The sequence below is a fragment of the Physella acuta genome, unplaced genomic scaffold, assembly GCF_028476545.2.
Source record: "Physella acuta isolate Inbredline_101_S28 unplaced genomic scaffold, ASM2847654v3 ptg002094l, whole genome shotgun sequence".
Taxonomy (NCBI): domain Eukaryota; kingdom Metazoa; phylum Mollusca; class Gastropoda; family Physidae; genus Physella; species Physella acuta.
In genome coordinates, this window is record NW_026733595.1 from 1 (window position 1) to 16,317 (window position 16,317).

Here is a 16,317-nt window from a genome sequence, read left to right on the forward strand (position 1 = left end):
AAACCAAAAACATTATTGTCTTAATTATTGAACGAGTGAATCCTTAAGGTGACACAACATAACAACAGTTTTAACTTTCTTCCAAAAAATAATAATAAATCCCTCTGTTTAATGCCGCGTGATATAGATCCTAAGGCGCCCCCCCCCCCCCTCATCGCCCTCATCCCACCCCTCTGCGCGCAACTGAATGTTAATTTTGTTATACCAAGACAAGTAGGCCTACATCTCTTCGGGGTGGGGAGGGGGTGGGGGTAGAAGCACCCCCTCCCCCGAAAACGAAATGAAATTTATATAATTTATATAGGAAAATATATACTTTTAACAGTGTCCGCCCCCCCCACCCCCGAAGAAAATCTACCCCCCCCCCCCCACCCCCCCCGAAAATGTCAAGTGCCCCTCCCCCCCCCCCCCCCCGGAGAAAAAAGTCTGGAAGAAACACTGTACATATACGACATTATACGACATCTACAACAAGAAAGTCAGGACTAGAGTTCATTAGGTCACTGTCTCTACAGAACATCCCGTCTGCTCACTAAAAGGACGTCTTCATGGGTCCCGCATACAATAGGGTATCTCTTTACGTCGTGGGCTAATTCTCGACCGCCATCTCCAGTCAGCTCAGGTCAAATGCTAGGCGACCGTACCCTACACAAAGGGGAGGTGTGACACTATTTTTGTATCGAATTACGGCCTGTCCCAGTTCAGGTGGGACTCACCAACATCAACCGTTGCCTCAGTTATAACAATCAACAACGTCGGCATTCGACCATTTAGTTTTTCCCAATTGAATTCAGCAACAATTTTTTTAAGTTTATGAACCAATTCAGATAACAATGACATTGCTGAATTGCGGGGCCCCTTCAAGCGCGGGGCCTATGGCGACCGCCCCGTTCGCCACCCCCTAACGCCGGCTCTGAGTGGCATGTGCAATTAGGGCTGTTAGGAGCAAGAGCCCCCCCCCCCCCCTCCCCATGGATCCCAAATATGAAAATTGTTTCACGCTAAATTTTAATATCATAAAAACGAACATTTTACTTTCTAAAAACCGTTAGTGTGTATATATGCATAGATAATATATATATATATATATATATATATATATATATATATATATATATATATATATATATATATATATATATATATATATATATATATATATATATATATATAATATATATATATTATATATATATATATATATATATATATATATATATATATCAGGGGTCGGCAACCTGCGGCTCGCGAGCCGCATGCGGCTCTTTTGATGTCAAGATGCGGCTCTTCAGCTCCATGCAAACATATTAATAATTATTTTAATGTGTTATTAAAACTCATAAAAATATTAGTCTGCAATACTCGGTAATTAAAGATCTAGATCTAATAACAATGTAAACTTTCTAATATGAGCAGAGCTTGCTAAACTACTTTAATATGTTATGTGTATTTTTTTATATGAATAAATATTATTTCATATTTTAAGCTATTTATTTTAAATGTAATGTATATATATATATATATATATATATATATATATATATATATATATATATATATATATATATATATATATATATATATATAAATGAAATAAAAATGTTTGTGGCTCTTTAAAAACTGTGAAATGTGGTAAATTGTAACTTTTGGCTCTTTCGTCCCAAAAGGTTGCCGACCCCTGATATATATATATATATATATATATATATATATATATATATATATATATATATATATATATATATATATATATATATATATATATATATATATATATATATATATATATATATATATATATATATGCCGTATAGATAAAGTTCTTTCTATGCCACTTATAATGGATTCACCACACAGTTAGACTTCTTCTATGTCTTAGATTTGCTGCTGGTGAAGTAGTTCTCAACTAACTACCACCAGTGTTTCTTCCAGACTTTTGTCTCCGGGGGGGCACCTGAAATTTTCGGGGGGGGGGGCGGTAGACTTTCTTCGGGGGGCGGACACTGTTAAAAGTATATATTTTCTATATAAATTATATAAATTTCATTTCGTTCGGGGGGGGGGCGGTAAAAAAAATTCGGAGGGGGGGGGGGGGGCTTCGCCCCCCCCGAAGAGATGCCTGGAAGAAACTCTGACTACCACATATCTCGGAGTTCTTAAAACTGTGTACACCACAAAACGGATTGCGGCTGCTCTTGTTGTATGAAGTGGTGTAAGGTAACTTAACTAATAGTTTTACGTACTACATGTTGTGGCGTTTTCTCACGTTTTATTTTGGTCTTTGTATTTTTTCTTGACCTTCTACTTTTAACAAACACACACTCAGAAGGCTCTTAGTCTTAACAGTCTTAACAAATAGTTAAGACAAATAGACAAATTACTCGGTAATCCAATTACTCTAAGGAAAAACACATTAATAATGTAATTACTGTACCAAAAAAAAATTACTGCAAAAAAGTTAAACCTCCCAGCAGTTCTACAGGTCTAGGATTGTTATGTAAGCTAGACCGATTTCAATTCAATTATTTTAAAGAATAAAAAATGTTTATAATTTTATAATTGTTTTTACATTTCCAAAATTGAATGCGAATCTTGTGCACTGCACAATATCGAAACCAACAAGGGAAATTACTCTTAATTTTATCTTTTAAGATGTTTTACTTTGTAAGTTTTACAATTTTACATTCTTGTTGTGTCGTGATTAAATTTACAGAATAATGAATAATCATCCATAATCAACTTGTAGATCTAGATCTAGTCATCTAGATCTAAATCTAGTAGATCTAGTACTTGTCCATATCTACTCTAAAGTCTAAAGCTAGAAATCTAAATCTAATTGTCAATTGTAATTGTTTTAATAAAATTTTAATTTATAAAAATATGGCCTCTAGCCTAGCCTAGGCCTACTCTACTCTTATTAAATTAAAATATTAAAATATTAGGTAGGCCGGTAATGTATCGTTTTAGGTACGTAAAATCGCCAGCGGCTAGATTCTAGATCTAGTAATGTACGAAAAAGTTACCTCATTGTCAAGGCTTTAGTAGAAGTATATTGTCACATTGTGATATATTTGTATCAAATATTATAGATAAATGAATAATAAACCTAAATCAATGGCTAAATATATCAATATAGGCAAGAAATTAACTTTTTTTGTTAGCAGGATTTGCTATATAAAAAGCGGCTATCTGTAAGTTAGAGTGGCTCCCCCTGAATCTTGCGCTATAAGTTTACAATAAAAAATAAACAAGATGGCTGCTATAGTAAATGAGCATGGTTGCATCTGTTGGAAACATTGCTAGTCTTCATTTATTAATGACAATTTTTAATTCAATTGTTTAAAAACAGGTACATAAATGAAACAAGGAAACATTTTTGTATTTTTCAAAACATAAATCATCCTCAAAATGTGAAATAATTATTAAAAATTAAGGAGTCACCTGATTTTCACATTACTAGTCGCGGGCGATTTTACTTACCTAAAACGATAGATTACTGGTAGGCCTAATATATTTATTAGAAATATTAGGCCTAGGCCTATATATAAGTATATTTTATATTATTATATATTGAGTTTTTGTCTATACTATATGTCATTATTATATGATGATATGAGTATCATTAATATGACTCAATGACTATTGAATGAGTAGACCAACATTTACATTTTTTACTCTAACTAATAACTAAGGGGTCATCCATAAATGACGTCACGCTTTTTAAAATGATTTTTACCTCCCCCCCTCCCCTCTTTCACACATCATCACAAAAAGCCAGACCCCCCCCCCCCCCCCTAAAATGACGTCACACCTCAGTCAAAATTGCAGTTGAATTTCTCTTAAAACATCGATATTTTTCCAAAGTCTTGTCTAAACTCTGTCAAAATAGAGTATTTTAATAAATTCCTATTAAAACAGTTTTCTAAAACGCGAAATAACGCCTAAAACTAGTGTTCTAACATTGCTTTTTTATAATGCAAAAGTGTGACGTCGCATGATCTGACCCCCCCCCCCTCCCCCTCATCACACACAGTCACAAAATTAAGGACCCGCCCTCCCCCCTACGAGTGTGATGTCATTTATGGACGACCCCTAATTATTTATGACTTCTACAGTGGAGGGCTGCCAACACAGCAAGCTAGACAGTCTACAACTCTACAGGTGAGTGCAAACCAAAGGCAGTGACACTACCTACAGCTACTACTTATACTAGCCAGTATATCATACTTACAATATGTCATACATATATGCCACTTAATTCTCTAGACCTCTCAAATTTTGCTAGTAATTGCTCACACACTCTACTCTACTCTACTAACTATACACATTTAGAATAAAACTTGACTATAGATAATATTTAACTAAGCAAACAAGTTATCACAAATAGGTTTAACTATGTCACATGTTAAATTCAGAATTATCACTAACATCGTTTAATCCTAAATTACTATCACAATGCTGTAGTTAGAACTGTTAGATAATTTCTGAGACATTGTTTTTCAGTATGAAATGATGAAGAGAGGACGCGCAATTTGCCTTGTAACATTGGTATTTCTGAAACTTGTTTATGCTGTTAGCACAGAACATGTGGATGATGACGAGATTGACCCTAATGACCTGTTGCACTTCGACCCAGTGAATATGAGAATGATAAAGGTAAGCAAAATAGGTATGAAAATGTTTACTGTAAAAATTAGCAATTAACAAGTAGGCCTATCTATAAAAATATGTGAAGTAGCGAAGGTTTTGCTTTTAAATTCAAGGAAAAAGGAAGTACCATTTCAGACCTGAAATGCCAAGAAGATAGTTGAAGTGAAGAACATTATCTCCCCTATGCCTGTACCCATTGAAATTTAAAAGACCTTGTAATGTCTAACAGAAATGTGCACATGCAAAGGTACTTGTGGCTTAATGAACGCTCAAGAAACAAGGCTAGAATTTATAAAAAGGGAAATGTCTGAGAAAAAAGCCAGGCAACAATACAACTGCTAGTCTTAGATATTTCTGTTATGACTCTGTTTCATCTTGGTTGGTAAATAATAGCTCAACAAACACAAATATTAACCCTTCAACCAAGTATGTTACTTTCTGCCTATTTCTCTTTTTTTCAGCTACTGTTTTGTTGCTTTAAATTAAATAAAAAAAGTACTGGTTTCAATTTTAGGATGTTCCAAAAACAGAAACCACAAGAACACCACCTTCAACAACTCCATTACCAACTGTTGAGAGTAAAAAGACCAATGATGTCACCCCAGGGCTAAAAGATGGTGATAAAACCTGTTCCATTGCTGAAAAATCCTACTCTGAAGTTATGCCTCTTCTACGACAGTTCTCAATGACATTAGTTAACCATTTGGAAAGCAAGGTAAAAGTAAAGTTCCCTTTCAAACCTGACGGTCTATAGAGCAAGTGAAGTAGAGTTCACTTGTTTCTTTGACCTCGGCATATGAAGAGATAGTGTGGTCAGCACTATGCCCAGCTGCCTTTACTTTCCCTAATGTGACTTAAGTACCCATCAGAGTAATTTATCTTTCTTTTAGATATATGTTGTTTGAAATCATAATTTAAAAATTAGTACTGAGACAACATTAATGCATGAAAAACTAAAAATTAATTTTAAAAAATAATTCTCTTACCTGTACAGAAAATATTTTATTTTGAAAATTATTCAAAAATGTTTAACAAAATTGATGTTTCTTGTTGTGCATCATCACCAAGGCTCTATACCCATCAGGACAGCAACCTTTTACTAATGCCGTTCATTTCAAACTTCTTTCATTTAGGTCACCTCAAGAGAAAAGGTAGAGATAAATAACCTTTTACTAATGCCGTTCATTTCAAACTTCTTTCATTTAGGTCACCTCAAGAGAAAAGGTAGAGATAAATAACCTTTTACTAATGCCGTTCATTTCAAACTTCTTTCATTTAGGTCACCTCAAGAGAAAAGGTAGAGATAAATAACCTTTTACTAATGCCGTTCATTTCAAACTTCTTTCATTTAGGTCACCTCAAGAGAAAAGGTAGAGATAAATAACCTTTTACTAATGCCGTTCATTTCAAACTTCTTTCATTTAGGTCACCTCAAGAGAAAAGGTAGAGATAAATAACCTTTTACTAATGCCATTCATTTCAAACTTCTTTCATTTAGGTCACCTCCAGAGAAAAGGTAGAGATAAATTTAAGGCTTCAAGTCAACTCAGATCAGATCACAAAGCTTAAAAACTTTGGACAAAAAAAAAATTCAGATGTTCATGAAACGTTTGAAATTTTGCGCAGTGTAGTGCATCATGCAAGTGATGTCCTAGACCCTGTGTCCAAATTCTATTGGCTGGAAGATAAACTAGGGCTGTCAACACAAAGCTTATTACAGGTTGAGTTTGTTCATTCAGCTTTCTTTTAAATTGATTGTTTAAACATTATTTTTGTTAAGTAAGTTTTCTTTATTTCCAAGTATTTTTCACTTTGAAGAAGTTTGCCCTTAACGTTGTAGCAATGAAATTTTATACAATAGTTATGTTTCAATTTTTACTTGTAATAATATTTCCTTGAAATGTCCAAAATGTGGAAAAACTTGGAAATACCTTGTTTGGGTAAAAAAAAATGGGAATAAAATTGTTGTATTTTTAGATGGTCTGTTACATTTCTGATATGATTATATGATTTACTTTTGATTTACTTTTTTATAAATTATTTAAATTGCCATCTTTTAAATTTTGCTTTATAATTTATACTTTAAAATGATCCTGTCAGTTTTACTTTTAAAAACTTTTAAAACCAGATAATTGCCTCTGTAGCCCTAGCAATAGCTGTTGTGAAGATGCTATGTACAACAGTTATAACTCTGACGTTAGCCTTTAGAGCTTTGTTTCTTATGTTTGTTGTCAGTGTGGTTTTCACCTGGATTGAGATGTACCAAGTAAGCATTTTGTTTTACATCATACTAATTTTATTTTATTTACACCTGTTTACAATTATAACAAAAGTAAACGAAGTTTTTAAAAATGTATACTTTTGTAAAAACAGGTAGAGCTGGCTGAACAAGAAAGAATATTTTTAGACAAAATGGCCAAGTCTTGTCCACAGCCTGACGAAGGTATCTGGAGCGCTGTGAAATCTTTTTTGTCGTCAACGTTCAAGTTTAAAGACAACAAATGTCAGAAATATTACCAAGCTATGCTTGTGAACCCAGTTACTAAAGTTTCACCAATGGAAGTAAGTGCGCAACTTCTTTATTGATATTTTGTAATTAACTTTTATAAATAATTGCAGTTTAGTGCTTATATCACATATCTGATACATTTTTATTGTAATTTTATTTTTTGCTGTTTTGTTTTAGTGTCTCCTGTAGTTTGCTTAGCCAGCTTTGATCATTGTGTGATGACATGTTCATTAAATGCATGTCTCATTTAGTTTTACCAGCTGCCTTTAATATAACTCATGTATATATCTCTCAGCAAAGTTATCCATTCAAATATGGTAATCAATGGTACAGGTAAAGTAGAGTTCACCTGTTTCTGAAACCTTTGCATATTAAGGGATATTGTTGTCAGCACTATGCCCGGCTGCCTTACTTTCCCTTACATGAATCATGTACCCATCAGAGCTGGGTGGGCTCTGGGACGTCTTTTGGACTTGAGTCCAGAGTCTCAACTTAAAACTTTAAGTTTTGCAGTTACGTTCTACCCTCCATATATGCCCCACATATCTCTGTGTTCAGTGGTAGCTCAAGTAACTGTGAGGGAAAATCATTTTACAATGTCTCTGTTAACTGTAGGTTTCTTCTGGCTCTTCATCCTAATTGAATTAATTTAATACACTTAGCGATTAATTGCTTTTTTTAAAATTCTGATTACATGCTGGTGAATGTCATTGATTTTCTGTCTTTGCTTTGAATACAAAAACACATATTACCCTTGCTTTTCATTATAATTGTATTTCTTTTCTTAAACCATTTCCTGGAAGAATGCGTTTCACTTCTCTAGCTCTACACCTTAACACTGGCAGCTCGAGAAATTCCTTTCACCGACTATTGAATCAAAGACTTGCATGATGTTTAGTTAATGTAAGCTCAGACTTGTTAACATGTGCCCCTTACGTTCTTCCCCTGCAGGCCATAGCCGTGGCTGTCGTCAAAACTGTTGTAGCACCAGCAGGGATAGTTGGTCAAGCCATATCAGATTTCTTAACCGCACTCCTCAAAGATTTGCCCTTTCATTTTCAACTGATAGTACCAGTGTTACTAATAGTCCTCCCCCTTTTTACTTTGGCTGTGATCAGAGGTTACAGTATCAATATTCTACATCTGATTAATATTGGACCAGCACCTCACAATGTAAGTTTACAAATTATATACATTTTTCATTTGAGCATAGACGGTTTTTTAAATTTAATTAATTAAGTTTACTTTGATGCTGGTCTGAAAATTTCCGTATTTGACCAGCACTGTGACATAGGAAAATAATTGTTCTGCTATTACAGTCTTTTCTATATTTCAAACACCATCATGGCTGACGGTAGACTTGGGGAACTTAAGTAAAAATGAAATGTCAATGTTAAAAAATATTTTGTGTGTGTCAAAGAGGGGATTTAAATATTTGTTTATATATTATCAACACAAATCATAGAAAAAAATGACTATTGTATTTATTTTTTAGAATAGAGCACCTGCTGTAAATCTTCCTAACCAGCCAGCCCCACATCTGGCACAAGCGCCACCAGAGGTGCAAGCCCCACCCATGGCACAAAACCCACCTCTGGTGCCAGCTCCACCCCTGGCACTAGCCCCACCCATGGCACAAAACCCACCAGAGGTGCAAGCCCTGCCCCTAGTTCAAGCACCACCCTTAGCACAAGCCCCACCCCTAGTACAAGCCCTACCAGAGGTGCAAGCCCCACCCTTAGCACCAGAGGTGCAAGCCCCACCCTTAGCACAAGCCCCACCAGAGGTGCATGCTCCATCCCTGTAAGCCTTGCGTGTCATGCAAACCTTAACCCTGACACCTCTTGCATAAGCTAATCACCTGGCACCAGAACTTATCACTCATTTCTGTTGATTAAAATGTTTCCTAATTAACTCCATAGTTTCCATAAGGCATCAGAACTTACCACTCATTTCTGCTGATTAAAATGTTTCCTAATTAACTCCATAGTTTCCATAAGGCATCAGAACTTACCACTCCTTTCTGCTGATTAAAATGTTCCCTAATTAACTCTATCGTTTTCATAAATATTCTGTCATAAATAACATAGTATCAAAACTAAGCTTATTAACTGCATTGACACTTATTTAACATTTTAGTCCATAGCACCTGCAGCATACCCTCCCATCCAGCATGTCCCTATTGCACAACCTCCCATCCACCAAGCCCCATCTCTAGCGCAGGCTCCTGTCCTTCAGTCATCATCAGAGCCTTACCTACTCAACTCCAATGCTCAAAGAACAGAAGCTGAGCTTTTAAAGAGAAACTTTTCACTGGGCCAGATCAGCAAGCCAGGTGCCTTACAGTACAGCAATGCTCCGGTTCCAGAGAACCAAGAAAGTATCCAGGTACAGAGTTGTGTTCGTCAAAGAAATGTTGATAGGTCCCAAGTGATCCCAGCTACCAGAAAACATGAGACTCATCTTCAAAGTGGGAGTAAAGCTGGTGATGGTACTACAGTGGGGACAGAGGAAGAAACAAGGTCAGACAGCGCTGATGTACCTCCAGTACAAGAACAGACATGCCAGTCTACACCACCAATCAGTGAAACTGTTTCTTGTGAATGTGTACAAGAGGGTGGGAGATCAGAAGAGACAACAGCCATGGAAGAATGTTCAGGGTGGAGCATGAAGGCTGAGGATGAAACCATGGAAACTACAGAACAATCGGATCTCTCCCAATCTCATGAAATAGCCAGGAAGTTGAAGGATTTGAACATAGCTGATGGATGTCAAGAAATGGACTTGATAAGTTCATAAAATTATTAAGGATTATTCAAGAAGATTGCTCATGTAAGAAATTAAGATCAAGCAAGTACTCAGCACTGGTTGCTTTGAAGCAGAAAAACATTGAAACTGAGGGCATCTTTTGTTACAAATGAATTTAGAAGTATACTGCTGACAGTATTGTGATAAGTTTGATATGATTTTTTTTGTAAATATTATTTGCTTTGAATGTAATACAAAAAATTATTCTATACCTAAACAGAAATCCATTTAATGATTAAGGCAGTTCCTAAGTTTTGATAAAATGTCCTTTGTGTACAAACTTCCAAAATAAATGGATATTTTTTTCAGAGTGGATCAATGTTTAATAGTGAATATAACCGATGACTAACATTGCTAACAAAAACTTCTCAATAACAATATTGCATAGCTGTAATTTCAAACTTTCATACAATAGAACATGGATCTCAACAGAATTAGATAAATGCAACAATAATTTTGATTTAAAGCATTAAAAAAATCTTCTACAAATAAAATCACAGCATTTAAATTAAAAAATGATTCAAAATAACGCAAGTTTTTCTTTAAAAAAAAGTCTGGAATTACATTTCATTGCATCCTTACTACAATGGCTCATTTATATATTTTGACAACCATATACTTTTAAAAATAACATTAAAATGTAGACATATTTGTTAAGCAAAATTAAGGTCATGAAAATAAATACCATAGTTCAATGTAAATGTTTGTTGTACAATAATATGGAATATTTAAAAAAAAAAACTAAGTATAAAAGATGAATGTATAAGAATAGCATATAATTTTCTTAGCTTAAAACAGTTACAAAAATATAATCATTATCAGACATAAGAGCCTTTCAATTATTAATGCCATGGCTTGTATGGTGGGAAGTTGGATGAACTTTAGACATAGTGAAAATCTGATTAATGTTGCAGAGGATAGTGAGATTATTTGATTTTTTGTTAGTTCTCCATTTTAAGGAATGCAAATACCCTACTCAAGGGTGTGAATTTAAATATACACATGAATCTGATTTAGGTCCTCATCACTGCCATTCAAGTATAACATTTATGAAAATTTGTGAGCATTTATCACTTGTGGATATTGTCACACAAAAATTATTTGTTCATTTTAAAATGTGTGCCTTATTTTTTAGTCTATCTTTATATGTGTATACAGAAATAAAAATTACTTCTTTCTAAAAGGCACTTTGATTGAAACAGCTTTTGATTAATTGTGATCAATGTATTATTTTGAAAAATCTGACTAGTGAAATACAGGAATATATCGCATGAGAAATGAACATTTGAAAATAAATAGTTAAGAGATCACTAACCAACAAGAAATACTTGCATGGATTGTTTTTATTGTAAAAATGTTTTAGCACCTCAAAGTGTCTACTTAGCTCAATTCTTTTTATCTACAAGAGAAAATGTGTACATGCTTTTGACTAAGTAGAATAAGAGCAGTCTAAATACATTTCTGAATATCTAGTCTAAGACATGCTTAAAAACAGAAAACCAAAAAACAAACAAATCTATAACATGAAAGTTAAGAGATTGCATTCATGTCTTCTGAATAAGAGTGTACAGCATCTATAAATACTCCCACGTGGTCTGGATCTGTCTCTTTTAGTACACCATGCCCAAGATTTGCAATGTAATGTTGTGTTCCAAACTTGGTCAGCATGTCTTTCACAGCCTTTTTGATTTCATCCTAAATATTATACAAGGCAGATTTATGTAGCTGTACATGTTAAAAAGGAAAGCATTTTTTTTTAAAAATGTAGGATTAACACTGAAATAATTAACGAGACTGATTTAAAAAATGCACCTTAGTTGCAAACATCATGACTGGATCCAGATTACCCTGCAATGTCACATGACTTCCAGCTAGTTTCCTGAAATTTAAAAAAAAATTGTTAAAGCACTAAAGGGCTAAGTGTTTTCTATAGCTTTCACTAAGTTGACTCATGAGTGAAACCATGTCCAATTTTATTTTTCACCCGTGTCTCCAATCTTACCTGGCATGAAGTGGCTGAACACACCAATCTAAACCAACCACATCGTACCCTGACTGGGAGAGATCTTCTATAGCAAAGTGTGCATCTTTGGCAAATACAATCTGTGGATATGGAGAGTGAGGACCAACTTTAATATTATTGTAGTTATTTACTATTGGTACGAAATCAAATTTAACGTTTTAGGGCTTAGGGTTCCTAACCTCAAAATTAAACAGTCACCCATGATAGAGCAATAATGTCACATGGTTGAGCCTGTCCAAGCTAAACAGATATAGAAGTAACCTAGAGTACAAGCTGGCAATGTAATTGTTACCATTGGTACAGGATCAAGGTTGAGTTCCTTTAATTGCTCTTTCACTTCTCTAGCTATACTCCTTAACACAGGCAGCTCAAACTTTGAAAAAATTCCAGGACCCAGTTCTCCAGCAAATGAATCAAAGACTTGCACAATCTGACAGGCAGGAAATGAACAAAAACTTACATTTATAAAAGCACAGCATAAGCAAAAAATAAACTTGGTGACTAGAGAAATGTATGTAATCTGAGAATTAACATTTTGAGTAATGCAATGTGGTTTGATTAATTTTGTTTAAACATGTTGACTATTAAATGGGAAAAAAACTTAGGTAAATTTGTTAATTAACACGACTAGAAAAATTGATGTAAATTATGAATTAACATGCTCAGTGGAGCAATTGATGTAATTTATGAATAAACCCTAAACATCTTGACTATTGAAACTGAAGTGAATATGTGAATGAACATGTTTGACTAGAGAAATTAATGCAATTCATGAATCAAGATATTAACTATTTGTGGTCAATAATACATAGACTAGATACAACTCCAATGTTCTCACCTGTGCTCCTGCTTTGATCTGCTGCACTAGGTGCTTCACCACAGCATCTTTTAGAATACCCAGCAACTCATGGCCAGCGTCTGGGTGTTCTACGAGAAACTTCCTGGCTTTGTGGGGGTTGGGACCAGCACTGACATTCTCAATCATAAACTTCATAAGTGTCCACTGGAAAAGACAACAAAAACTAGAATAAAACTATATGTTCTTGATAAAATGATAAGTGACATTAAAATATAATATTAAAAAAAAAATAACTTAGTTATCTATAAAGTAAATGTAAATAGAAAAAAATGCTAAACAAGAATTGAGACTATTTATTGGTTGTTAATATGAAGGGAAAAAAAACTTTATTATTGAAACAAAATAAAAAGTGACTTACATGTAAAGTAAATATACTGTTACAAAATAATTGCTGTTAAATAAAATGACACTACACTAAAAACTATTACTACTATACCTGTAAAAACATTGGGTTTTAAAAGTATTCACATAAAAGAACTTACAGGAGCTCCAGAGAATCCAAACAAAGGCACTTTTCCCTCTAGCTTTACTCTGGTTAATGTTATAGCTTCATACACATATCCTAACTCAGCAACGATATCAAAGTTTGGATTTAACCGTTTAACATCTTCAGGCTTGGAGATAGGATCAGCAAACACCGGGCCCTTAAAATAAAATAAAAAATACGTTCTTATCAACAAAATTATATTTAAAATTTTAATTTAAAGGTACAAAATAAAATAAACTTTTAAAAAATTTAAACTCGGAAAGTTAATGTAAAGAATTCTTACCTCTCCTGGATCATTTGCAACTGTTAAGCCTAAAGCCACTGGAAGGACTAGAATATCAGAAAATATTATAGCTGCATCTAAACTGTAACGACGTATTGGCTGAAAAAAAAAATTCAATTGATTTTTTAAAAATCGTAAAAATGTGGGTAAATATTAACAGATAATAATGAAATTCATTTCCGAAGATGATTGCTATTGAATACTATAGCTAGTTGTGTAGTTACCTGAAGGGTAAGTTCACAAACTAACTCTGGATTCTTGCATGTTGCAAAAAACTTTGTTTTACCTTTGGCTTCCATATACTCTGAAAAAAAAATTTTATTACATAATAAAAAAGATGTTTGAGTCAAACAAGATGGGCCTCTACAACAACACTTGCTAAAATATAATGTGTGTACTGCATGGAGAAAGATTTTAAATAAGACTGTTGTGTTTGAATACATCAAATTTATAATTCTCTTAGGTATCTTTAACTAAACTAATTATAACTTAATGCTGCATTAACAGTTTGTGAGAAATATATCTATTGTGTATGGTAATTTTTGTAGGCTTGAGCAGTTATACTACCTGGTAAATAGCGACCTGCTTGCCTCATTATCCAAACAGGCACTCTTTCTGTCCTCTGTCCTCTTGCAGCACGTAATATTAAGTCATTCTTTAGGGGTGCAAACACCTGGAAAAAAACAAAACTTTATTTATAGGTTATAGGTCTATACAAAATTATAATATCAGGGTGCCAATAAAATCAATGTCCAAATTTGACCAATCCTGAAACCAAAATATACTATTTTTAAAACATTGAAACTTATGTTGCACTGACATTTTTTATAAAATTTACTATTAGCCCTATTTCATTTCTTTTTTTGATATATTTCATTCATATTAAAATTCAATAGGCCCATACAGTCTTTTAGTTGAATAATTATTTTTGTAACAATCTTTGAGTGAATATTAATATTTTTTTAAAGGATTATGCATGTAGGGACCTTACTAAAATTGTTTAAAATGTCACTATTTTTTCAGACCCATCTCTACCCCATACATAATGATTCTAAATACAATATCATGGAAGTTCCTAAGTTCTTGTGGTAGAATTTCAGAAGTAACCCAAGAAATATCAGTCGAGATATAAGCATGTTGAAAGGTAGAAAACTAGTGGTGCAATAAATGACGTCAAGCCAATGTTGAGTAATTCTACATTTGCACAGCAGTGGATATAGGATTATTAATTTAGTAATTATAGGCTAATCTAGCAGTAATCTGGGCTTATCATTATATTTAGGCTAGAATCTAATTATAAATTTAATAGGCTAAATTATAAAAATCGGTAATCTATCGTTTTAGGTATGTTAAATCGCCCGCAACTAGTAATGTGAAAAACAGGTGACTCCTTAAATTTTAATAGGCCCTAATTATTTCACATTTTGAGAAGACTTGATGTTTGGAAAAATACAAAAATGTTTCCTAGTTTCATTTATGTACCTGTTTTTAAACAATTGAATTAAAACTTTTCAGTAATAAATGAAGACTAGCGATGTTTCCAACAGATGCAACCATGCTCATTTACTATAACAGCCATCTTGTTTAAGTTTTTTTTGTAAACTTATAGCGCAAGATTCAGGGGAAGCCACTCTATTTTACAAATGGCTGCTGTTTATAAAGCAAATCTTGCTCGCAAACACTGCTGTTTAAAGTCAAAGTTAATTTCTGGCCTATATTGATATATTTAGCCATTGATTTAGGTTTATTATTCATTTATCTATAATATTTGACACAATTATATCACAATATACGTCTATTAAAGCCTTGACAATGAGGTTTTATAAACCTAAATTTTAGCTTTTAGGCTAAAATGATAGATTACCATCTGCCAAGGCTAGTAATGTGGAAAAAAGGTGACTAATTATTACGAAGTGATTACTCGGAAAAAGATTTTTCGCCCTAACGTCTCCACCTAGTTGGCAAAAGATAGTTCTGCACATGCGCAATGACATATGGCTAGGGTTAGGATTAGGGATCGGGTTAGGGCTAGGGTTCTGCGGTTGTAAACACACTCATGCGCAGTACCATCGAAAACAATCCTGCCAAGGCAAGTCGTAGTTTAAGTTTATCTACATTGTGCAAGCATATCTTTTTCCGGCTAGCGTAAATTCTACACATTCACAAAATGCCGGTCAAATGCTCACAATATGATTATTATGATTAATATGATTATTATTATGATCAATATCACATCACAACAGAACAAGTGACAAGACAACACAAGTGTTACACAAGTGAGTTTGAAGTGAGTCAACTCTTGAAGGCTGATATTAATAGTTTGAATAGGGCCTATAAAAATAAGTCCAAAACTTAATTTTTAATTAGGGGTCTGAAGAGTCATAGTTGAAGAAAATTAATCAGGCTTAAATCTATTCTGATTTATCGATAGTTTATGGTTTAATAATAATAAGAAGTTAAACCTGTGTATGTGGCGATATGGGTGCAGCCATTTTGATAACTTTAACTGCGATACTTTGGTGTCATTCGGCTAACACTCTAAAAAGCAATAGATTTAGATCTAGATCTAAATACTTTTTAAAAAATCTGTAATTGCTGTTGAATAACTTAAATAGCTTGCAACAAGTTTGATTTCCTATAATTACTAGAGTATTTTTCTATAATTAAAAAGTGCCTTTTTGTAAATATTTACTCCATA

General features: G+C 33.6%; 2 protein-coding genes across 2 annotated transcripts; one reads left to right on the top strand and one right to left on the bottom strand.

The window, feature by feature from the left end:
- The first annotated feature begins 3,330 nt into the window (after window positions 1–3,330).
- Window positions 3,331–9,963, top strand: LOC131932141 (chloride channel CLIC-like protein 1). Its single transcript, XM_059289013.1, has 10 exons — window positions 3,331–3,349; window positions 4,116–4,161; window positions 4,504–4,656; window positions 5,165–5,365; window positions 6,076–6,093; window positions 6,167–6,370; window positions 6,779–6,916; window positions 7,024–7,212; window positions 8,111–8,332; window positions 9,299–9,963. The coding sequence occupies exons 3-10, from the start codon at window positions 4,510–4,512 to the stop codon at window positions 9,956–9,958; spliced, it is 1,779 nt and encodes a 592-aa protein (XP_059144996.1). The 5' UTR covers window positions 3,331–3,349; window positions 4,116–4,161; window positions 4,504–4,509; the 3' UTR covers window positions 9,959–9,963.
- A 1,334-nt stretch (window positions 9,964–11,297) lies between these two features.
- LOC131932142 (uroporphyrinogen decarboxylase) lies at window positions 11,298–16,155 on the bottom strand. Its single transcript, XM_059289015.1, has 10 exons — window positions 16,082–16,155; window positions 14,187–14,292; window positions 13,844–13,923; window positions 13,620–13,718; window positions 13,332–13,493; window positions 12,829–12,993; window positions 12,283–12,420; window positions 11,970–12,070; window positions 11,780–11,846; window positions 11,298–11,662 (listed from the first exon to the last, which is right to left on the bottom strand). Exons 1-10 carry the CDS (start codon window positions 16,109–16,111, stop codon window positions 11,498–11,500), a joined length of 1,113 nt encoding a protein of 370 aa, XP_059144998.1. The 5' UTR covers window positions 16,112–16,155; the 3' UTR covers window positions 11,298–11,497.
- Between the last annotated feature and the right edge of the window lie 162 nt (window positions 16,156–16,317).

What these genes read in the sequence shown, in the direction of transcription:
- LOC131932142 (XM_059289015.1), bottom strand. Translation starts at nt 16,111, where the DNA reads ATGGCTGCACCCATATCGCCACATACACAG. An exon ending in AGATCAAAGCAGGAGCACAG is followed by an intron (nt 12,421 to 12,828) that starts GTGAGAACATTG and finishes CCTGCCTGTCAG; the next exon opens with ATTGTGCAAGTCTTTGATTC. An exon ending in ACCTTGATCCTGTACCAATG is followed by an intron (nt 12,071 to 12,282) that starts GTAACAATTACA and finishes CCATATCCACAG; the next exon opens with ATTGTATTTGCCAAAGATGC.
- LOC131932141 (XM_059289013.1), top strand. Translation starts at nt 4,510, where the DNA reads ATGATGAAGAGAGGACGCGCAATTTGCCTTGTAACATTGGTATTTCTG. An exon ending in CTAAAGTTTCACCAATGGAA is followed by an intron (nt 7,213 to 8,110) that starts GTAAGTGCGCAA and finishes CTTCCCCTGCAG; the next exon opens with GCCATAGCCGTGGCTGTCGT. An exon ending in TTGGACCAGCACCTCACAAT is followed by an intron (nt 8,333 to 9,298) that starts GTAAGTTTACAA and finishes TTAACATTTTAG; the next exon opens with TCCATAGCACCTGCAGCATA.